Raw genomic sequence first — 23828 nt, forward strand, 5'->3', positions numbered from 1 at the left:
CCAGCCTGAAGTATATCTGCAATGATTTGGAAGGTGAGGGAGACTTCCTGGGTCAGAGTACAGTGTTGAAGACCCCACTATGCAGTCCTTCCCCTCCCCCACTCACGCTCCCACCCAGTACATGGAGCTCTTAAACCAAAACAATGCTCTTAAACAAAGTCACAATTTTGAAAAACTGTGAGCTCTTAAACCAAAAGGCTCTTAAACCAAGTTACTTTTAAACCAAGGTACCACTGTATATCCTTTCTTTCAGATAAAGCCATCTTTCAGACCTAAAAGGAGAAGTCCGGCCAAAACAATTTTTTTTTATATGTTATTACTTACGGAAAGTTAGACAAATTTCTAATGTACATTAATTATGGGAAATGCACATATAGGGCTATTTCCCTTAATTTATTAGATCAGGGAGATCTCAGATTCTCTGAAATACCGTGACGTCACGAACTGGGGGTGTAATTACAATGGAGTGTCCAGCAGGGGCGCACTATATATAGAAGTATATATTCTATATATAGTGCGCCCCTGCTGGACACTCCATTGAATTACAATGGATGTGTATGTAAATGTCATATACAGTGTTTTTGATTAAATATATTTATGGAATACTTTGGGGAGCAAGTGTCCTTGCTCCCCAAAGTATTCCATAAATGTAATCAATCAGTACATTTGGATATCCATCACAGTAAGCCCGCCGAACCGCCACTGCCGCTCTGGACTTAACTGAGCTACTACTCTCATCACCTGCTCATAGCATGAGCAGGTGATGGGAGGTGTAGCAGCTTGGTTATCGCTATGAGATCGCCGCCGATGCTGCTAGGCGCCGCTCATCACTGCAGGGAGGGGGAGGGGGACGAGGAGAGCATGGCTACCTGCTGAGGTCAGTGCTGGGCACAGTGCACTCTCTCTGGGGGCTCCAGCAGTATGGCGTCTGTTTCTCTCTTTACCTCCATATGTGCTGTGAGCTGCACACAACCGCTCTCAGCTTCATTGTAGCAGACAGGACGCATTCCACAACCACAAGTGGTAGCCACAGCCCCTGGCACAACGGGGAAAAAAAGAGCCCTTCTAGCCCTTTCCAAAACTAATGTTTTGTTTCGCCTTTTTTTTTTTTTTAAACACTCTAAAAAGCATTTTTTTTTTAAATTAACAAAATGGTGGTTACTTTAATACAAGAAAAATAAAAACAAAACAAAAAAACACTGGTATATTTATCTCACTTTACATGCTCACTAGCGGTACAGCTTCATTGATGGCATCCATTAACATTTTTTGACATAAATGCAATGTAGGAACACAGTTTAACACTCACCACTCCCTGCTCCTGTCTGTATGGCCTGGCAACTTCCTCTGCACTGCAGCCTCTATTAGGGTGTGATCATGTGATAGTCACAAGAGGGTGCAGTGCAGCTGAAGATGAAAGGACACAAACAGGAGCAGGGAGGGGTAAGTGCTTGTTCCCCAGCTTCTGTAAGCAGCAATCTGTACAGAATCTGGGCATTCACACATCACACCTATTTCTAACTGCAATATGCAGAGCACGCGTTACAGATTGATGCTTCGTGTGTGTCATAAAAACAGTTGTATGCTGTTTCTATGCAGCCTTAAAAATAAAATAAAATTAGAAAAAGTTAATACTATCTAAGGATCAAGGTCAGCAAAAAAAAAAAAAAAAAGTTTACCCCCTTGGCAAGGAGCTACGACTACTTTTCTAACTTCTCAGGATAACTTTTACACAAGAATGCATATTTTCTTTTGGTATACAGATGTAAACACGTACCTGCTTGCTTAAAGGTTTCAACCTCTCCTCTGTAGATTTTGTGCTAAACGTCATCAGCTCCTAAAGAGAAAAAAGACCATGATGTTGCATAACAAGAATATAGTTGTGTTGGAGAACTAAATCTATTAAAATACTAATTGTTACTACAAACTAGATCCATTTCATAAGAGCATATAAATATAAAATTTTTTACATCATAAAATAACATTGTTACTTTTTTTTTTACAAAACTAAAGCTAAACATGGCTCCACTTATGTTAATTACCTGGTTTCTTGTGAGGAAATACAGCTGCGATTTCACCAGCCAACTGTGCTGCTCTGAATGCAAAACTTCAGGTTCATCTCTTGGCACAAATATAGCCCACTGAACAGTACCTCGACAGACATCCGCATGGACATACAGGGGCACGGGATTAGCAGGGTTGAAAATGAACACTGAAAAAGTATATATAGGCTTTTTGAAGAAATAAAAAGGTGCATGCAAAGTCAACATAAGGGACACAAAGCTATACTTACTTAAAGGGGTTATCCATTGCTACAAAAACATGGCCACTTTCTTCCAGAGACAGCCCCACTCTTGTCTCCAGCTTGGGCTGGTTTTACTTTTCAGTTCCATTGAAGTGAATGGAGCTTAATTGCAAACCGCACCTAAACTGGAGACAAGAGTTGTGTTGTCTCTGAAATTAAGTGGCCATGTTTTTGTAAACCCCTTTAAAATTCAGGTTCAGTCTCCTGAAGGCAGTTTTTTAGTCTTGTGTTGGAAAAAAAAAAAAAGATACAGGAAATACAGGAAGTCCCGGACAGTACTATGTGTCACAGCTCAATGAGTCAATCAATCTAATAAATGCCTTCTCTGGGAGCACTCAGATGACAGGGGCTTCCAGTGTTTAGTCTTTTTTTCAACACAAGACTAAAGTGCTGCCTTCAGGGGACTGGACCTGGTTTCCAAGTAAGTATAACTTTGTTTTAGAGCATGATAAAAAAAAATAAATAAATAAATAAATAAATAAATAAATAAATAATAAATAATAATAATAATAATAATAATAATAATAATAATAATAATAATATTATTATTATTATTAATAGGAAATAAAACCTCTGAAGAGAACAAAATGTAGCTGTGTTATAAAATAAAATGTAATATAACACGTGTAATAATAATAGGAAATAAAACCTCTGAAGAGAACAAAATGTAGCTGTGTAATAAAATAAAATGTAATATAACACGAGACAATATCACACCTTACTATTGCCTTTCAATATTTAACTCCAGGTATGGATCAATTACACTCATCAAATTAACTCTAAGGTGGACATTTATCAAGACTGGCATACACCAGTCCTAAATAAAGCCCCGAGCCCTTTTTCCCGACTGGATTAACTAAGCTGCGCACGCCTTAGTACAGCTGTCCGGCCCTGGTGCAAGTATTGCGAAAATATCTAAACCTGCTTAGAGCAGATGTAGATATTTGCCTGGCGCACACCTTAATAAATCAGGTGCTGGAAGAGGCAATGTCTCCTCTCCTCCTCGCCTTGCCACACCTACAACCTGCTCATTAGGCGAGTAGGGGATACTGTTGGCGAAAGTAGTGGCATAGACCGGTGTGCATGTTAGTAAATGTGCCCCTAAATGATTCTATTAACAAGGAAAGCGCCAATGCCATGCATTGAACAGTGTATGCGATCTAATGATTGCATTTAATAGTCCCCTAGGGGGACTTCAATAGTATTTAAAAAAAAAAAAAAAAAGGTGAAAGAAAAAAAGGTTTTAAAAATATGACAAAGCCCCCACACACCTTATTTTACAAATAAAATATGTTAAAAAAAAATAAAAATTATGTATATTGCAACATATATGATATGCGTAATTGTCCGATCTGTTAAGATAACTATTCTAGTCGTAAACGAAAAAAGGGGAAGAAAAAAAATGCACATATTTTAACAGCAACAATCTTACACTTCACAACTGGGTCCAACAGGCACAGGTCCTGGTAAAAAAAAAAGCAAGGCAAAATAAAAGTACTAAAAATTTATTTAAAAAAAAACACATGTTTCGGGATCGCACCGATCCCTTTCTCAAGGTCAGACACTTGAGAAAGGGATCGGTGCGATCCCGAAACTCGTTGTGTCGTTTTTTTAATAAATTTTTGTACTTTATTTTGCCTTGCTTTTTTTACCTGGACCTGAGCCCATTGGACGCAGTTGTGGAGTGGAGGATTCTGTTGCTGTTACTATCCCGTTGAGGTTGCCTGGGAGTGGCTGCAGTTCATATGCCTGCTGTGGTCAAGTGTTGTGCCTTGTATTTGCACAACACCATCAGGTGAGAATCTCCATTTTCTCTTTTTCCTAATGCCCTTCTGCCTGATTTCTACACTATGGAGCGCTGTTCATTTTTATAATAAACATATTTTGTCACATCAGAAGAAAAAGGTAGATATAAAAAAATATTAACACTATGATACTAATAAAAACTTGAGATTGTGGAGCAAAACATGATGCCCAACTAGCCCTGTAGGTGGAAGAATTTAAGTGCTATGGCTCTTAGAATGGCGAGGAGGTAAAAAACAACAAAAACCTTGTGTAGACACTAATCAAAAGTTTAATGGTCGTAGTCTGATCACAAGAACAAGCGCGCACCTCAAAAGCCAATGTTTCAGTTATTAGGACGGGGCAGTTTTTATGCTAAAACCTTCTAGTATTTATTAGAATTCATTAAAACACATGAATGCATAATCTGTGCAATTTTTTTGAGCAGGTGATAATTTTTTGCGCAGCCCGTAAAAAGTATCATTCGGCGCAAGTGCCTTCATAAATCTAGAAAAACCTTTTCTGAGCACTTTTTGGGTTAAAACAACTTGGCTAAAAAAAATAAAAAATGCTAGGTGTGGAGTACTGCTGCACAATGTTTTGCGCAAATACTGAAAAATTGTGCAAGATAAATTCCACTAACAAAGTAGCTAATAAGTAACCACGCCCCTCTAAGCGTAAAAAATACAAAATGGCACAACCGTTGTAAACTGATCATAAGTAACGCAAATGCCTTTATAAATCTAATGCTATTTTTAACACCGCGCACAAAAAAAAAATCTGTTTTAACCTAAAGTGTACTGCAAACACAATAATGTATCTATCCCTAAAATTCACAAGAATCCCTGTACCATTAACAGGAAAACAAAGATTTAAACACTATTGGTGGCAGATAAGATTACAGTCAGGCACTTTTCTTTGTATGAAAGAAATAGTGAAATGACAAAAAAGGTAAAGAGGTATTCCATTATACAAGTGACTTGTATAATAGTACTCAAGAGGGTGGTAAAAAAATCTTATTACTTTTTCCTTTCTCACTTCCCCGCTCAGTCAGTGGCTGCACCCAAGTAGTGTTACACCTAATGGTGCGTTTAAACAGAGATTTATCTGACAGATTTTGTGAAGCCAAAGCCAGGAATGGATTTAAAAAGAGGAGAAATCTCAGTCTTTATGACCTGTTCCCTGTTATAGTTTGTTCCTGGCTTTGGCTTCAAAGATCTGTCAGATAAATCTCTCTGTGTAAACGCACCATAAGACACTGACTGTTTATAAATCCCCCACGATGAGTTCGAAGAGTGCGGATTTTCTGAAAAGTCTGCACTTGCCGTCGCTGTCCGATGACGACTGTGCTTCCCTTAGCGCTGCAGTCACTAAGGAGGAGGTTGTTGCCACCATAAAATCTCTAAGTAATGGAAAGGCTCCCGGACCCGATGGTTACCCGGGAGAGTTCTATAAGATTCTGTCAGCGCAAATCACCCCAGTGCTTACTGATTACTTTAATTTTGTTCTGAGTACAGGCACCCTTTCCCCTTTGGCAAAGCAAGCGCACATTAAAGTGCTCCCCAAGCCAGGTAAAGACTTAACAGACCCAGGATCATACCGTCCCATCTCCCTGATAAATCAGGATATAAAGTTGATTACTAAGATCCTTGCGGATAGGTTGGCTGCTCTTCTTCCTGGTTTGGTGGGGACCCATCAGGTGGGTTTTGTGAGGAATAGGTCATCTGTAGTAAATATTCGCAAGGTCCTGACAGTGATGGACTTCGTGGGGCGCAGATCTCAGACAGACTCCCAACCGGTTTTACTGACACTAGGCGCAGAAAAAGCGTTTGATAACGTGAGATGGGACTGGCTGGGATCTGTGCTTGATGAATTCGGGATCCGAGGCAACTTTAGGATCTTTTTATCAGGGTTATATCCGGGTCTCACAGCACGTATTTACACGCCGGGCATACTCTCCCCACCCTTTCCGATGGAAAAAGGTACCCGCCAGGGATGTCCCCTATCTCCCCTTTTATTTGACTTAGCCATAGAACCCTTAGCAAGACACTTATTACCTTACGCTTTTGAGGGCATACATCTCCGTCACCACACCGTAAAGTTAGCCATGTTTGCCGACGATGTGCTCCTTTTTTTAAGTAATCCCGTGTCTGATTTGCCTCGCTTATTTCAGTTTTTCTCCTGGTATGGCTCATTCACGGGCTACAAGATTAATATAACAAAGAGCGAGCTCTTGCCATTGGGGAAAGCCTGTGCTCAGTTGCATTCAGTAGCAAGTTCGCTAGGTCTGGTGATAGCCTCCTCCTTTATAACGTATTTGGGAATCAAAATAGGGAAGTCGATCGGCCAGTTATACTCATTGAATACGGAAGGTAGTAACCGAATTGCAGTCTTGGCGCTCCCTTCCGCTTTCTTTCATGGGGCGCTGCCATTTGATTAAAATTATAAGTTTTGCTCGCTTGTTATATCCCTTACAAACCTTGCCACTCCTGATAAAGCATGCGGATATTACCGCACTCCAGGCGGCCTTTTCCAAGTTCATATGGAGTGGCAAGCGGCCGCAGATATCTCTAGCAAAACTTATGTTATGCAAGGCGGAAGGGGGTGTTAACTTTCCAAACGTACGTGGATACAATTTGGTGAGTCTTTTCTGCCATATTATGGACTGGTTGCATGACTCCTCCCACTTCTCTAATCTTCTTTTAGAAAAGGATCTTGCTTTTCCTTGGAACCTTATAAGCCTTTTGCATACCAACTATACCAAATTACCCTCTGAAATAAAGCAATCCTGCATACTCCGTGACTCGATAGTATCATGGAAAGTACTCAGAAAGATGCTTGGGCTTCCTTTTCTGCTGTCCAAGCACATGCCTTTAGATAGACATCCAGAATTTTTGAGGGGCCAAAATGTAGACTGGCTGAAAGTTTGGCATGAAAAAGGCTTTAGCTGCGTTGGTGACCTCATAGATCCTCATCAGCAACGTTGGTTTACACCTCAGGAAATACAGACGAAATTCCAGTTGCCACTCGCACATAATTTATATATTAACCAGGTCCATACATTTTGTACCGCTAGACTTAGGAACATCAGGAAGGAATCCCAACAGCATGGGCTAGACGGGATTGGTGACAGTACTAATAAGGCATCCATATCTATCTTATATAATGCCCTAAGGAACGACTTCCTTAAGGTTGATCCCGCAAAGCTTTTCCACAAATGGGCACTACTGACCGGAGACGAGAACATTACCGAAGTAATTTTGTCAGGGTGGGCGGTTATCAGGAAATGTGTTATAAATGAGCGATGGCGGGAGACATACTTTAAACTCTCACATTCAGCATTATATGGATTCAATATCCTTCCGTCGCCATCCTTCCCTGATAGAATCACTGAATGTCCTAAATGTCACTCCCCCCTGACCAACCTGTGGCATGGAGTGTGGACTTGCCCCTCCACAGTCTCTTATTGGACCATGATAATCACTTACATTCACACCTCTTACAAGATTAAACTTGATTTAGCTCCGAAGGTGCTCTTATTTCACCAATTGAGACCCCCCGAATCGACATTGGATAGCAGAGCAATACCGCAATTGGTGCACATCACTTTACTGATTGCTTTACGGTGCCTGTTTACCAATTAGTTATTGCCTAATGTACCTGACCTTGATTTGGTAGTGGCACAGAAAAAGTTCTTTTTTGGAATCGATAAGATTGATACGGAGAGGCATAAAGATTCTGGTTCAAAGAAGTTTTTCCAGAAATGGAGACCCTTTATTTTACAGCATTATGATACGCAGGCCATTCATGACATAGTGAAGCCCTTCCAGTTCACAAAATGGTATTGTACGGAGTCGCTGAAAGATACATTGGGGGCCTTACAGCTGCCACATTGACTCCCTTTCTTTGTTACTCTGTTTGAATCTTACTAAACCCCTTTGCTATGTTGTAATGTGAGTACCTTTCTTGGTATGGTATGTTGGCCACTCTGTGCTTCTAAGGGTCTCTTTATATGTTCCTATGTCCGGATCTTTTTGGTTATGATCCCGTTATCGGGCTATGTTTTCTCTATTTTTGCTTTATATATGTTGTAATCTTTGTGTCTTGCACGACACCTTATTGTTGTTCTTGATCATCATTTCTGAAAATCCAATAAAAATGTGTCAACCCTAGATGTGCTGTGCATAGAGAATAAAGATCTGCGATAACAGCAGAAGTGAGGAGGAAGGAATACAAAAATTCAGAGAGATTTAAGAATACTAAGGCAATGAGCGGCGCACCAGTCATTGCAATTTGTGCCAAGCTTGTAGATTGAAAGTCCTCATGGGCAGGGTCCTCTTTCCCTATGTACCAGTCTGCCATTTATCTAATTCATGTAATGTGTTTTTGATCTTGTAATGTTCCTGTTTGTTAACCCTGTTTGAATAGCGCTCTAGAATCAAGGGCGCTAAAAAAAATAAATAAATATAATAATACTTTTTGCCTGAAGTTTACACTTACTGGTTGAGCTTCCAGAGATAAATGAAAAGGCAGCAATATTTTCTGAAACAGTGTCAGGTTGCAAAACAAAAGCATTGAGTTGTGCCTTCCACGTTACTGTTAAAAGAAAAAAATAAATAAATATATATATATATATATTAGAATACTTACAAATGTTACATTTGCTTTAAGGGTGGTAAAATATAAACAGGGATATCTTAATTTACTTTTCAAGCACAGTATGGACAATCTTAAGCACAACATGAATCCTTTAGATTATACAGACTGACTCAACTTGCACGTACACAGTTCAGGCTTTCTTCCCTAGACATAATACTAAAACATAATAAATCATAATAAAGTCCTATGTGCCCAATCCCATTTACCCACAGTGCAGCCTCACGGCTCATGGTCTCACGCTAGACTGTGATGTCACTGCCCCACTCAGAAATACCCGGCCAGCCTATCAGTGAGCGAGGCGGGGCACAGCTGCAGTCCCTGACTGGCTGAGCGAGTAGTTCCTGTGGGGCTGCGATGTTTCAAGAGTGTGGACGCTGAAGGAGCTGATAAATCTGGGCTTTTGGCTGACCTTTACATCTTCTAGGTTCTAGGCGCACACACACAGAAGAATCTGCTTTAAATCTTTCCTTATTTGCTAGTAGATCTTCCCAGGATCATGCAGGACATTACACAGAAGCTGCTGAGCCAAGTGTACTTTACACAAGTGTGATAAATAACTCCCCTGGTGTCTTACTGGTCATTTATGAAGGAGCTGGAGTCAGTCCCTGATAAAATCAGGAGTCAGAGTTTTAGTTGGAGCTATGGCTTTCTGACATCACAGCTCTGCAGGGAACCCCAAAGTGTTCCACTCTCAAGCAGACACACCCACACAGTAGGTGTACAGAGCATACATCATACTGTTAGTACATTGCACATGCAATCTTCATGGAGAAAACTAGGTTTGTTTAAATCAAACGTTTCGGTTTAAATGCGTAAAAGGGTACAGTACTTGGGTTACAAAAGATGGTTAACAAAAGAAACACAGACACGGAATATAAAAGCAAAAAAAAGATAAACAGTAAAGTTATGATGCTTAGCAGTAGAGCTCTTCCTTCCAAGGGCATTGGGCATAGACAATTGTACACAAATCAATTTGATTGGTCCCCAAACTTTGTTATACACAAACGTCACATTACTCTCTTTTTAATCCAATTGCTAATGAGGCTGGCCAGAGGCTTCACCTCACATCTGACGCAGCCCCTCTGCGCAAAGCTTCATTACACAGACACTTTCCCAGGTTCCACCAAAAAGATAAGGGTGCAGCCCTTCTTCTTAAAGGGGTAGTGCGGCGGTAAAAAATTATTCACAGAATGACAGAATGACATCAGCCTCTGAGCAGCGATTGGCCGAGCACAGTTATGCTCAGCCAATCGCGGCTGAGCAGCTGATGACGCGGCCGGCACTTGGAAAGATGGGAGGTGTTCAGGCCGGCCGATGACGACGTTTGGCACAAGATTGCGGACGCGTGTCGGCACGGATCAGGTATGTATAATGCACTACACTTCCGGGTACACGGGTGGGGGTGGTGGGACACGGGGAAGGGGGCCATTCACAGACATAACATGCATTACAAAGTTTTATAACTTTGTAATGTGTGTTATTCTGTGAATAATTTTTTACCGCCGCACTACCCCTTTAAATCATATCACACCGTACTGATCCCTGGCACATTAAACACAATATGTACTGGGCATTCAGGACATGAGATCATGCTAATTACTATGTGGAGAAGACTAGCTGCTCTCTCCAAACAGCAAAGAGATGGCAGACTCCACACCAATCGACATCAGATATCAACCTATGAATCAGCACCTATGCCAAGCAAAAAGTTTAACAAAGGCCCAAACAAAAATACTACACTAATATATAAAATATTCACTGTAAATATACATAAATGGACACCACATATGATATCACTTTACAAGAACAGAGACAAGGCTGTCCATATTCCTCACATTCAATTTAATCAAATAGCTTTTCTGATGGCTGGAAAAACTGATCTGCAAAGGTTTTTCAAGTTTTTTTTTGGCACTTTCAACATGTTAATTTTGTTGCCCAGGTCATTACAATCACTATGGTAAATATACAGTAACTGAATTTAAACATGCCTAGGTTAAACATATATCTATCCTAAGATAATAAGAATGGAAATGTAAAAAAAAGGCAAAGGTGGTCTTTTTCTACAGACCTTCTTTTTCTCTATGTAACCCTTACACAGAGCGGACTACAGAAGTTCACTTTCTTGCTTCTCTAAAGGCTTATTCGCAAATCATGTGCATGGTCTATAAATACGGAAGTGCTATGGAACGGAATTCGCAGTGCCCAGATTCATGTATCATTATGATGTCAGGAACTCCAAAACTGTTTAAAGGTTTGCGCTAGTGTACTGACAGCCTGACCTGACAAAAAACTGTATTGACTTTTCTCAAGAGCCTGACCACACATCGGGATTAACTGTAAGGTGGTTAATAACATCATATATTATATACATATATTAGTTTGATAGTACAGGCCATTATGAACAATTTTTTTCTTTTTCTTTTTTTTTTTCAACACATTTAAAAAGGAACCAATCACCTTCGGTGATTGGTTTCCTTTAACCATTAGGTTGTAGTCTTTATACTGATTTGTAACTTAAAGGGGTAGTGCGGTGTAAAACATTTTTCTCCCATTCTGACCCTTTGCCAAAGTTATACATACCCCCCATATGCTTCCTGTACCAGAATGGTCCTTTTCCCTGACTTTGAGCCCCCTCTCCAGCTGCACAGGAATTCCTGTAGTTCTGAAAATCTCTCTGAATGTCGTCACATAGATTTCCCTGTCCTCCATCTTGTGCCAAACGTCAGAGAAGGTGGAACGTGACTGGGCAGTGCTGGCAGTGAGACAGTCTCTTCTTATTGGTTCCCTTCAGGGCTAACTTAAATATGTGGGCGTATGAATTCTTATTGGTGTAGTAGTAGTAGTGAGCAGCAGCCAGGTTGTAACCCACGTAGAATAGCTGACTGCTCATGTCTCTAATGTGATCTCCCTGTATGTACATACAAGCTCTGGTGGATTACAGCGTCCTCCTGGTGTAGCAGAGATGCGTTTCACTGTAGTGCTGCCATGGTCCTGGAGGTAATTTTGCTTCAGGAGCATGGCAGCACCGTAGTGAAAGTCAGCTCTGCTACATCATCAGGGAGATGCTGTAATCCAGAGCTTATATGTGCATTCAGGGACATCACGCTGCCGAACTTCCCCTGGATGCCGCCAGAGTGATGGATGTCCCAGCCAGCGGGGGCTCTGGAGGGGGGGGGGGGTGGCGGCATCCAGGGGAAGTTCGGCAGCGTGATGTCCCTGAATGCACATATAAGCTCTGGATTACAGCATCTCCCTGATGATGTAGCAGAGCTGACTTTCACTACGGTGCTGCCATGCTCCTGGAGCAAAATTACCTCCAGGACCATGGCAGCACTATAGTGAAACTCATCTCTGCTACACCAGCAGGACGCTGTAATCCAGCAGAGCTTGTATGTACATGCAGGGAGATCACATTAGAGACATGAGCAGTCAGCTATTCTACGTGGGTTAGAATCTGGCTGCTGCTCACTACTACTACTACACCAATAAGAATTCATACGCCCACATATTTAAATTAGCCCTGAAGGGGACCAATAAGAAGAGACTGTCTCACTGCCAGCACCGCCCAGTCACATTCCACCTTCTCTGACGTTTGGCACAAGATGGAGGACAGGGAAATCTATGTGACGACATTCAGAAAGATTTTCAGAACTACAGGACTTCCTGTGCAGCTGGAGAGGGGGCTCAAAGTCAGGGAAAAGGACCATTCTGGTACAGGAAGCATATGGGGTGGTATGTATAACTTTGGCAAAGGGTCAGAATAAGAGAAAAATGTTTTACACCGCACTACCCCTTTAACCCCTTAGTGACTGCCATGCAGCCTTTTCACGGCGGTCACTATTGGGCTTTATTCCGATGCATACGCCTTTTAACAGCAGATGCACCAAAATAAACTGCCGCCCCCCTGCGGCAGCAGAGCAGGGGATCAGCTGTCAGTGTGACAGCTGAGCTCCCCCTGTAACTACCCGGAGTGGGCTCTATTCTGCTGCCATCAGCTCTTTATGGCAATGGCACAGAATAGTGCAGCGGCGCCGGTAAGGCCCGCAGCACCCTCCTCTCAGTTATTAACACTATAACGGTCCGATAACATGTCCGGTTTTCCCTCTTTTTAATAAATTGTATTTTTAATGCTATGTAATAAATTTTTATTCGCTACTGAAACTAAGTAGTGTGTGGTAGTATTGGATTTCCAGTATACAAGCCTCCTACATCCACTTACAAAAAAAAAACGAACTGGTCCCTAAAAAGAAAAAAAATGAATAAATCAGTTTTGGAAATTTCATGAAAACTTGATAATCAATCTCAGATTGATCTGTGTCAACAGTTTTTTTCATGCATGTAGTAGCAATAGTTCGTAGTTGCACATAGCAGCAATCTGTATTAAGCATGAGATGTGGCCACAGTATTGGCAAGTATGTTAACAACCATTAGAAGATGGCAATAAATTGATGGTTTTAGTTTACATATTTTGAGGCAAATATACATACAGTATATAGTGTAGTGCTTAGCACTGCTCAGCACTCACTGCAGCTTGATTTGTCTGGCAACATTCTGTTTACTCTTCTATTGGATGGAGAACTGGTATCTGGAGCTAAGTGCATTCTCTTAGATAAAGCTGAAATCTTTGCGCAAGCACATGGGCTGATCGGGGACGCTGGTGCCAGGAGGACTAAGAGCACGAATTTAAAAAACTATAGCATTGCTGCACAAAATCCAGAGATGTTTTGTAGTGTTGTCATCTGTTCCTTTTCGTTCTAAGAAAGATCCCCATGTCTTAATGGAAATAAACCTGGCAGGCAAGTAGAATGTCGGATCCAAAATTAGCTTGAGCTAATTAGTTAAATTAAGCAACATGGGAATTTTTTTATATTTACATTCTATATACTTACAATTACAAGTAAGTAAGTCCCAGCAGTTTATAAATCCATTGTCAGTTGCAACTAGAAGATATTTGGAAGAACTCATTCTACCAAAACAAAGGCTTCTAGAAAAATAAAAAAAGGTTCAAAAAAAGTTAAATTAAAATAGAATTACACATACTGTACACACTCATATATACACACACGCATCTAAGAAATTAGAATATCAAAAAGTTTTTTTTCCCCAGTAATTCAGTTTAAAAGCGAAACCGCTATATTATAATGACTCCAGCATTACAAACAGAGTGAACTTTTTGAAGTGTTTATTTCTGTTGATGATTATGGTTTACAGCCAAAGGTAACCCAAAACTCAGAAAATTTGAAAACTATATAAGACCAACTGTGTGTGTGTAAAAAAAAAAAAAAAAAAAAAAAGCTTTTGAAACTGAAATTTTGGCCGAAATAAAAAGCATATACAGTAATTGCACTCAATACTTGGTCGGGGCTCCTTTTGCATGACTACCAATGTGGCATGGCATGAAGGCAATCAGCCTGTGGCTCTACAGAGGTGTAAAAGAAGCCTCTGTATTGTTTTCATGCAGTTTGATGTTGAATCCTCCATCTAATAGGGCCGTTTAGAGCAATGGGGGCAGGGCTACGGCCTTCAAAGCACCAATCCAGCAAAGCCTGCCCTCTCCACTGATAATCATTAGAAAGGGCAAGCTGCCAGGAAAAAAAAGTCTGTGCTCTTGGGGCAGTAGCCCCGCCCCCACTGCTTCAAGCCGCCCTACTAGACAGAGGATTAAAAGTCAAACTGCACAGAAACAGCCTGTGTGCAATAGGGAGCTATCAACAGGGTAGATTCTTCTAACCGCTTGTACCTACAGATAGCTGCTTTTAATCCAAGCTCTGTCCTGGGGTCCGTTCGGCAGGGGATGCAGCTATTGTCCCAAAAAACAACTTTTAAACTTGCAGCCCCGTGCCCTACAGGAGTGGCTTAGAATATCTGTGCCCTAACTTTTCACCACCTCACCCCCACCCTCTTAATCATTAGGAATGCCACTGGAACATTTTCTGCATGCTGAACATTAGCACGGAACATGGGCTGAATCGTTAAGGCACCTGTGCAAACGGGGGGAATAGGAGACAATCTGCCTGGAGCATTCCTAATGATGAGGAGGGCGGGGAGGAGGGACAGAGAGGTTGTGCCAGCCTATTGCATACACAAACTAGGCCACACCCGTAGGTCATGGGCCTGCAAGTTTAAAAGTTGTTTGTTAGGACAATAAATGCATCACCTGCCGAGCGGACCCCAGGACAGATCTTGGACTAAAAGCAGCTATCCGAAGGTACAAGTAGTTTTGGGGTGTCAAATTGTGGGTACCGAATCGCTTTAATGGTTAAAGGGGTTATCCAGCGCTACAAAAACATGGCCACTTGCTTCTAAAGACAACACGACTCTTGTCTCTAGGTCAGGTGTGGTTTGGAATTGAGCTCCATTCAATTCATTGGAACTAAGTGGAAAACCCCACGCAATCTGGAGACAAGAGTGGAGCTGTCTCTGGAAGAAAGTGGCCATGTTTTTGTAGTGCTGGATAACCCCTTTAAGCACACTGTTGGTTGTAACATATAGATAACCCGTTCTTCCAGAGGATGTCGTGTCATGCAGTGAAACATGTTGAAGGGGCATTAAATGACATTTTAAATAGCTGCTATATTTGTAACTGTTTAGACCAGGAGCTACAGCCTTGGCATATACACTAACAGCTGTATATTTGTGAATTGGATAGGATCCCACAAATGAGATTACTTATGAGTCACATATAACCCTTTTTATATTTAACCTTGTTTTGCACTTTTAAGTTATTAAATAAGTTATATTTTAGGGTTAGGTTCACAATAAAGGGGGTCTTTACACCCCAGGCCTTTGTGCCTGTGGGTTTGTTTAAATATATTGTGAAGTGGATACCCTCTGGCCCACCTTATTGAGAGTAGTGTGATTTTGATAGGTTTCTGGAATATAATATTACAGGTTATTAGTTACCAAGTTCTGGAGAGAATTCAATGACCCAGTGATTTATTTTCTATGCCAATTTTGGAATCAGGAAGGAATTTTTCGCTGTAAAATTGAGAAAACTGGCCTCCACCTCCCAGGGGTTTTTTTTTGTTTTTCTCTAGATAAGGAATGGGAAACCTGTTGCACAACTACAATTCCCATCATGCCCAACCAGTCAAAGCTTTGGCTGTCCAGGCATGATAGCAACAGTTTAATCATTCCTGCTCTAGATCAACACTGCAGAGCAATGGGCTAAACTGAATGGATGTAATCCTTTTTTCAGCCCTATGAGGTGGAAAATGTTGGGAAAAACTGCATTAGACTAACATCTAAATGTTAAATCTAATTATGCTAGAGATCCTAGTTAACGTTTGATCACAGTTCCGTTTTTGTTACTAACCTTATTTTGCCAGGTGGTTGACAGAATGTATGTTTTAGATCCCAAGAACTAGATTCCCATATGGTTACTATATCTTCAAAACTGACAGCAAGAAGAGACCCATCTTCAGAGAAGCTGCAAGCAGTAGCTTTTAATCCATGGTAGCTGCCAAGAAAATCACAGCTCCAGCCACTACTTTGCCCTGCACAACAAAAATAAAAATGTTTTCATAACATGGAGTTTAGATACAAGATAATTAAAATTAATTTATCACAAAAGATTCAGATAACAGCAACAACCCCTTAGCCTATGTGATTGCCATGACACGCCTTTATGATATGGTGTGCCAAGAAGCAGAGCGCACAAAATAGCCAGCTGTCAATTACAGCCGTGTTCCTGCTGCAGCTGCTGAGAGCAATGCTGCCGCAGTTTAACCCTAATGATGCTCCTTAGGTTGTCCATGGGAACCCTTGCAATGCAATCGTGAGGTTCTGATGGATGCCTTGGCCGCTGGGTCTGCCAGCTACAGAAGCCTGTGAGGTCTAGCCAAAATGTAAGTGTGACATTTTTTTTGTTTACAATACAGTCATAAAAGGTCTAAACAGATTCCGGTCAAGGCATGCACAGAATTACCTATCTGGTGCCGCCACGTCATCATGAAGGTGTATCCCCCACATCTCTCAATGATGACGTTTTAGCGCGAGTGCTTATGGCCTTCCACACACCACTGTGGCCATCTTGGGACTTGTGTTACACACCGAGCAGGGCTTCTGGACATGGTATGTGTTATCCAAACATTATGATGTTATTACTACTAATTATTGATATAGTCTTTAGATACTTAGCCCATTTCTTTGCCTATTACCCCTAAGGAAATCCAAGGAGTGGATGGAACGCGTGGGGTTCAGTGTGTTCCGTCCTGTGCTATCCCTGTTGCTACATTATGGTGACACATTGCCTTTCCTAATATTATGCACAGCACTTTATTTCCATTTTTTTTGTGATCGTGCATATGTACCATTTGTTCTAATCATCTAATAAAGACCTAATATTCATATTTGGTGTGCCAGTTGTTTATCTACGTACCCTTCATCTTTCTTGGGGTTGTTCTGTTGTGTATATATGCAATTAATGAAATGACACTACAAGAGCTCAAGGAACTGGAAAGGTTACATCATGCCATGCAAATACAGATTCACATAATGAACTTACGATATGTGTCAGAATTGTCCTCCAGTGTCCAGACTTTAAAAAGGCCATCATTTCCTGTAGTTACTAAAGTTGGATGACCTTTTTCCAAATCACATCCACACTGGAAAGCGAGAGATGTGACTTGATCTTCGTGAGGCAAGTTGATTGTGGTATTTAAGACAAAGCTTTAAGATAAAGAATTGTTACTAAAAGGAATTAACATTTTTTATATTTATGAAGTATGACATGGAATAAGCTTCATGTTTTACTGCCATGGACATATGTAATTTCTCGTGTCTCCTGCTCTTTTACAAGCCATCAAGCAAGACTTAAGACATCTGGTAGGGAGTGACGTTTATCTGTCTTGGAAGATGCTAAATATTCTAAATGAATATTCGCCTTTTCACTCTTCTAATGTTACAGACTTTACAAATATACAATCGCAAAAACTTCTTCCCCGCTTAACAACCTGGGCACCATACTATTCAGTCTGGCCTTCAAGGGGTTAAGCCCCTATTCCACGCGCCGACAGTGAGGAGCAAACAAGCGATGTAAGCACTCGTTTGCGTATCATTCCCCCCTTGCTGCCACCACTATTACACACAGCGGCAGCGAGCAGGTAAGTGCAGGAGGAGCCCCGGGGGGAGGGGGGGGGGGTTGGCTTCACTTCCTGGATAAAATGGTGATGTCACTACCCGACTCCCAGAGCTGTGCGGGCTGTGGCTGCTGGAGAGGATGATGGCAGAGGGATGCTCAGTGTCCCTCAGTGTCCCCCTGCAATCATCCTCTCCAGCAGCCACAGCCGCACAGCTCTGGGAGTCGGGTCATGACATCACAAATTTATCCAAGAATTGAAGCCTTGATGCAGTACTAAGTGCAGGGAAAAAAGCACTTTATAAGCATTTCCCATAATAAGTGTATATGGGTGATTTGTATAAATATTGATTTGTATAAATATTGGCGGCAATACAATGTTTTAATACAAAAAATTTCCCGGACTTCTCCTTTAACTCTTAGGCGACCCTGGACGTACCCGTACGTCCAGGGCCGCCTCCCCGCGTTCATAGCAGGGCTGCGCGACGGCCGCGCTATGAACCGTCGCGGTCCCGGGTGCCGCTCGTAGCCCAGGACCACGGCTATTAGTGGGCACGGTCCGATCGCCGTGCCCACTAATAGCTGCATCTGATTACCGAATGCAGACGTTCCCTGGCGTCTAGTAGGGAGGAACGCTCCTCGAGCGATCCACACATCTTACCTCGTCTGGGGTCAGCGCCGTAATGGCGCTGATCCCGGCTCGGCACTCGATTGCTTCCGGCTGCAGCAGCCGGAAGCAATCAATGTGCCTATCTCATCGATCTGTGCTGCATATCTATGCAGCACAGATCTCAATGAGAGATCAGTGCACTTATACTAGAAGTCCCCCATGGGGGCTTCTAGTATAAGTGTAAAAGTAAAAATAAAAGTGTTATTAGTAAAAAGCCCCCTCCCCTAATAAAAGTCTGAATCACACCCCTTTTCCCCATGTTATAAATAAAAATAAACAAATAAACAAACAAACAAACATGTTTGGTATCGCCGTGTGCGTAAACGCCCGAACTATTAATTTATCCCATTCCCGATAGAAAGAACACATCATGACGCAAAAAATGACACCTCACACAGCCCCATAGACCAAAGGATAAAAGCGTTATAAGCATGGGAATGGAGCAATTAAGGAAAACATATTTGTTAACAATGGTTTAAATTTTTTACAGGCCATCAGATACAATGAAAGTTATACATGTTACATATCGTTGTAATCGTAACAACTTGAGGAACATACATAACAAGTCAGTTTTACCCCAGGGCAAACAGCGTAAAAACAAATACCCCCCAAATAAAAGAAATGCATTTTTTTTTTCAATTTCACCACACTTTGAATTTTTTTCTGGTTTCGCAGTGTACTTTATGAAAAAATTCAGCCTGTCATTGCAAAGCACAATTAGTGCGCAAAAAATAAGGGCTTCTGTGGGTTTCTAGGTGAAAAAATGCAAGTGCTATGGCCTTTTAGGCACAAGGAGGAAAAAACAAAAATGCAAAAATTGAAATTGGCCGGGTGTTCTAAGGGTTAACTGCCGCCAATTGTGTGAACATGGACAATTATGGACTTGTAATTATGAATCTCTCATTGTTTTCATGTTTATTATGCATAGTATAGGTATTCTATTAACTTCACTCTTTATTTTAGCCATATTTTAAATTGGATCATTTATTATAGTAAATCAGCAGGAGTTTTCACCAGGGTATTAGCCAATTGAATTATTGTCTTTCCTTTTATTTATTTATTTTTTTTCTATTTGTGTGTTTGAATATGAAACAATAAAATAACTAAAATAACTGACTAGACAGACAAAAGGGTGCCAATAATCTCAGCCATGACTATTTGCCTGTAAAATAATCTAGTTCCATAGTTACCTCTGTAGTTTATCGTTGTATTCCCAGAACTTCATCTGCACTTCAAGATGATTTGTTCCTTTGCTTTTTAACTCTTCAACAGTTGCTAGCCAGTTACCCTTCTCATCAAATGCAGCCTTCACCAAATCTACATGCTGTAGTCCGGCCTGATGAACAAACTCCTCTTGTACTATGTCCAGCTATGTGCAAGAATATAAATGTTAACATAAGGTAATCCATGAATACATGCACAAAAAACACAACATGTCTGAGTACAGATAACTGCTGTATAAGAAAAAGCCTGAAGTCTCCACCCCCCCTCCCCCTAAAAAAATAATAAAAAATTATTCAACAATCATATGAGTTCAATATTATATGATAGCTTAAGGTACTCAGAGATTAATGGCAGTCTACTACTACCCCCCCCCCCCCAAAACCTTGACATTAGGGTTTTAGTGTCTGCTTGATGATTCAGGAAAACGTCGGGAGGGGCAGATATTCAATAAGGGATGTGACTTACACACATGAGGCTGGCCACCTGAATTTTGCTATATGTACGAAATTCCTTCAACTTCACTGGATGTGCGCAGGCACAGAATACTACACAGAAGCCGGCTACACACAATGAATAGGCATTCCCTTTCCAGGGCTACTTGACAACTCAGCAGACACATCACTGCAGAGATGTAGGGTCTAGATATGCTTAAAGAGAACCAATCATGGACGAAAGTTAAAAAAAATTTATTCCCTAATTAGATGTAAATCATCATTTTATTGACATTTGTAAATATAATTCATTATTTTTATTGCCACGTTTTCACGTGGCAATTATTCACTTTTTACTTTCCTGTCTCGAGCCGGCTCTTTTCAAAAGAGCCGGCGCGAGACAGGAAACTCCCGTCATGCAGAGCGGCAGGAAAGGTTCCCATGATCCTTTGCCCGCCGCTCCGTTAATACACAGTGATCTCGCGCTATACAGCGCAAGATCGCTGTGTATTTTCTAGTCCCTCTTCTCTAATCTATTTATGAAGATACAGACTGCCTCTGCAGTCTGTATCTTTATACTTTACCTATCCTCTTCTTCGGTGCAGCAAGGCCGGCGCCGCCATCTTGATTACGTCACTTGCGTTCCAGCAGTGGAACGCAAGGCCCGTAATCAAGATGGCGGCGCCCGGCCGTGCGGCACTGAAGCAGAGGATAGGTAAAGTATAAAGATACAGACTGCAAATACAGTCTGTATCTTCATGAAGTCTATCTATGAAGATACAGACTGCCTTTGCAGTCTGTATCTTTATACTTTACCCGATTCTCTGTTCCCTGGCTGTTCCGGCGGCGGCGCCTTCTTGACGACGTCACGCTGGAACGCACCGCTGGAACGCAAGTGACGTCATCAAGATGGCGGCGCCCACCGGAACAGCCAGGGAACAGAGGATCAGGTAAAGTATAAAGATACAGACTGCAAATGCAGTCTGTATCTTCATGAATAGCCTTAGGGAGAGATATACTTTCATAATAGGGACAGTTACATTTAGGTGATTGGTTCTCTTTAAAGTACAAGACTTTCTACATTTTTGTCTTAACATTGGACCCAAAGATGTATGACAGATGCCTTTAACCCTTTAAGGATCGGGCCTGAAATGGCCTTAAAGTGACACTGTCACCCCCCTTTTTGAATTCTGACCTCTCTACACAGGTGTAAAGGGTAAATTTAGCAGTTTTCATAACTCATTTTATATCATACTTCATGATTAGAGATGAGCGAAAAGGGTTCGGGTTCGAGTCCATCCGAACTTTATCGTTCGGCATTTGATTAGCCGTGGCTACTGAACTTGGATAAAGCTCTAAGGTTGTCTGGAAAACATGGATACAGCCAATGACTATATCCATGTTTTCCACATAGCCTTAGGGCTTTATCCAAGTTCAGCAGCCACCGCTAATAAAATGCAGAGCGTTCGGGTTCGGATGGACTTGAACACGAACCCGGTTCGCTCATCTCTAGTCATGATGCTTGTTCAAGTAAAAAGTGATCTTTTATCATCTGGGATTGGGATACCTGGGCGGGGTTTCACGACCGAAGTGCCACTTAGCCACACCCCATCACCACTTAGCCACGCCCCTCAGAGACATTATCGCCGCACAGGCCATATCCCCTTAGAGGAAGTGGGGCCTAGACCTTTACGCCGGCCCTTGCAATGGCTGCTGAGGGGGTTGGGCCTATGCAACAATGACGTCACAGAGGGGCATGGCTAAGTGGCGCTGGGACGTGGCTAAGTGGCGCTCCGGACTTGAAAACCCGTCCAGGTATCCCAGATGATAAAAGATCACTTTTTACTTGAACAAGCACAATGTAAAAAGGGGACGACAGTGTCACTTAGGGGCCAAGGCAGATTTTATGAATATGACCTGTGTCAATTTATTCATTAATAACTTTGGGATGCCTTTACCTATCCGGCTGATTCTGAGATTGTTTTCTCGTGACATATTGTACTTTTCTGTAAATTTAAGTCGATAGTCATCACGAATCTTTATGAAAAAACGTGAAAAATTGCGAAAAATTGCATTTTTCCAACTTTCAAACTTTTCTGCTTGTACAGAAAATGGTTTTGCCACATAAATTATATATTAAATAGCATTAGCAACATGTCTACTTTATGTTGGTAGCATTTATTAAACTATCTTTCAATTTATTCAGACAATAGGAAGCCTTAACCCATAGCTGCACCAGGACGTTATTTAACGTCCTCGTGCCGCTATGGGAGTTCAGAGGGGGGTCGCGCGGCGACCACCCTCTGAACTGCCGCGATCCCGGGTGCCGCGAGTAGCCCGGGCTCGCGGCTATTAGCGGGCACGGTCCGATCGCCGTGCCCGCTAATTAAGTACTTAGAAGCAGCTGTCAAAGTTGACAGCTGCTTCTAAATACTTGCGGTTACACATCCCTGGTGGTCTAGTGGGGGGATCGCCCCCCTGCGGCGCGATTGCGGGGGGGCGATCCCTGCATCCATACCGGGCCGGGGTCTGCTCCGTAATGGCGCTGATCCCGGCTCGGCATTCTATTGCTTTTGGCTGCAGCAGCCAAAAGTAATAGAACACCGATCTCATGGATTCATGCAGTATAACTATACTGCATGGATCTCTATGAGAGATCAGAGTGCATATACTAGAAGCCCCCCAGGGGGGCTTCTAGTATATGTGTAAAGTAAAAGAAAAAAGTATTTTTAATAACACAAAACCCCCTCCCCTAATAAAAGTCTGAATCACCCCCCTTTCCCCATTTTATAAATAAAAATAAATAAATAAATTAATAAACAAACATGTTTGCTATCGCCGCGTGCGTAATCGCCCGAACTATTAATTAATCACATTCCTGATCTCGCACGGTAAACGGCGTCAGCACAAAAAAATCCCAAAGTGCAAAATTGCGCATTTTTGGTCGCATCAAATCCAGAATAATTGTAATAAAAAGCGATCAAAAAGTCATATATGCGCAATCAAGGTACCGATAGAAAGATCACATCATGGCGCAAAAAATGACACCTCACACAGACCCATAGACCAAAGGATAAAAGCGTTATAAGCCCGGGAATGGAGCGATTTTAAGGAACGTATATTGGTTAACAACGGTTTGAATTTTATACAGGCCATCAGATACAATATAAGTTATACATGTTACATATCGTTTTAATCGTAACGACTTGAGGAACATGCATAACAAGTCAGTTTTACCCCAGGGCGAATGGCGTAAAAACACATTTCCCCCAAATAAAAGAAATGCGTTTTTTTTTTCAATTTCACCACACATATAATTTTTTTCTGGTTTCCCGGCACATTTTAGGCAAAAATTACATCTGCCTTAGCAAAGTACAATTAGTTGCGCAAAAAATAAGGGCTCATTTGGGTCTCTAGGTGGAAAAATGCAGGCGCTATGGCCTTATATACACGAGGAGGGAAAAACGAAAACGCAAAAATGAAAACTGGCTGTGTCCCCTAAGGGTTAAACATTAGCAGCAATTTTCCAAAGTTTCAGTAAAATTTCAAAATCTGATTTTTTTAGGGACCTGTTCAGATTTAAAGTGTATTTGAGGGACTGTATGTTAAAAAGCCCCACAAAGCACCCCATTTCAGAAACTGCACCCCCCAAACTCTGCAAAAGCACATCCAGAAAGC

At 41.6% G+C, this 23828-nt stretch overlaps 1 protein-coding gene across 2 annotated transcripts in view; it reads right to left on the reverse strand.

Annotated features, from left to right (window-relative positions):
* The window catches only part of WDR75 (WD repeat domain 75), an 85529-nt gene that overhangs the window by 14882 nt on the left and 46819 nt on the right, over nt 1-23828 (reverse strand). For both annotated transcript variants that reach the window (XM_069983542.1, XM_069983543.1), the window contains exons 12-18: nt 19686-19864; nt 17253-17416; nt 16062-16242; nt 13636-13730; nt 8588-8683; nt 2043-2212; nt 1778-1837 (exon numbers count right to left, since the gene is read on the reverse strand). In XM_069983542.1, coding sequence (XP_069839643.1) covers nt 1778-1837; nt 2043-2212; nt 8588-8683; nt 13636-13730; nt 16062-16242; nt 17253-17416; nt 19686-19864 — 945 coding nt within the window. The remainder of the gene's footprint in view (nt 1-1777; nt 1838-2042; nt 2213-8587; nt 8684-13635; nt 13731-16061; nt 16243-17252; nt 17417-19685; nt 19865-23828) is intronic.

The sequence above is a fragment of the Dendropsophus ebraccatus genome, chromosome 9 (genome assembly GCF_027789765.1).
Source record: "Dendropsophus ebraccatus isolate aDenEbr1 chromosome 9, aDenEbr1.pat, whole genome shotgun sequence".
Taxonomy (NCBI): domain Eukaryota; kingdom Metazoa; phylum Chordata; class Amphibia; order Anura; family Hylidae; genus Dendropsophus; species Dendropsophus ebraccatus.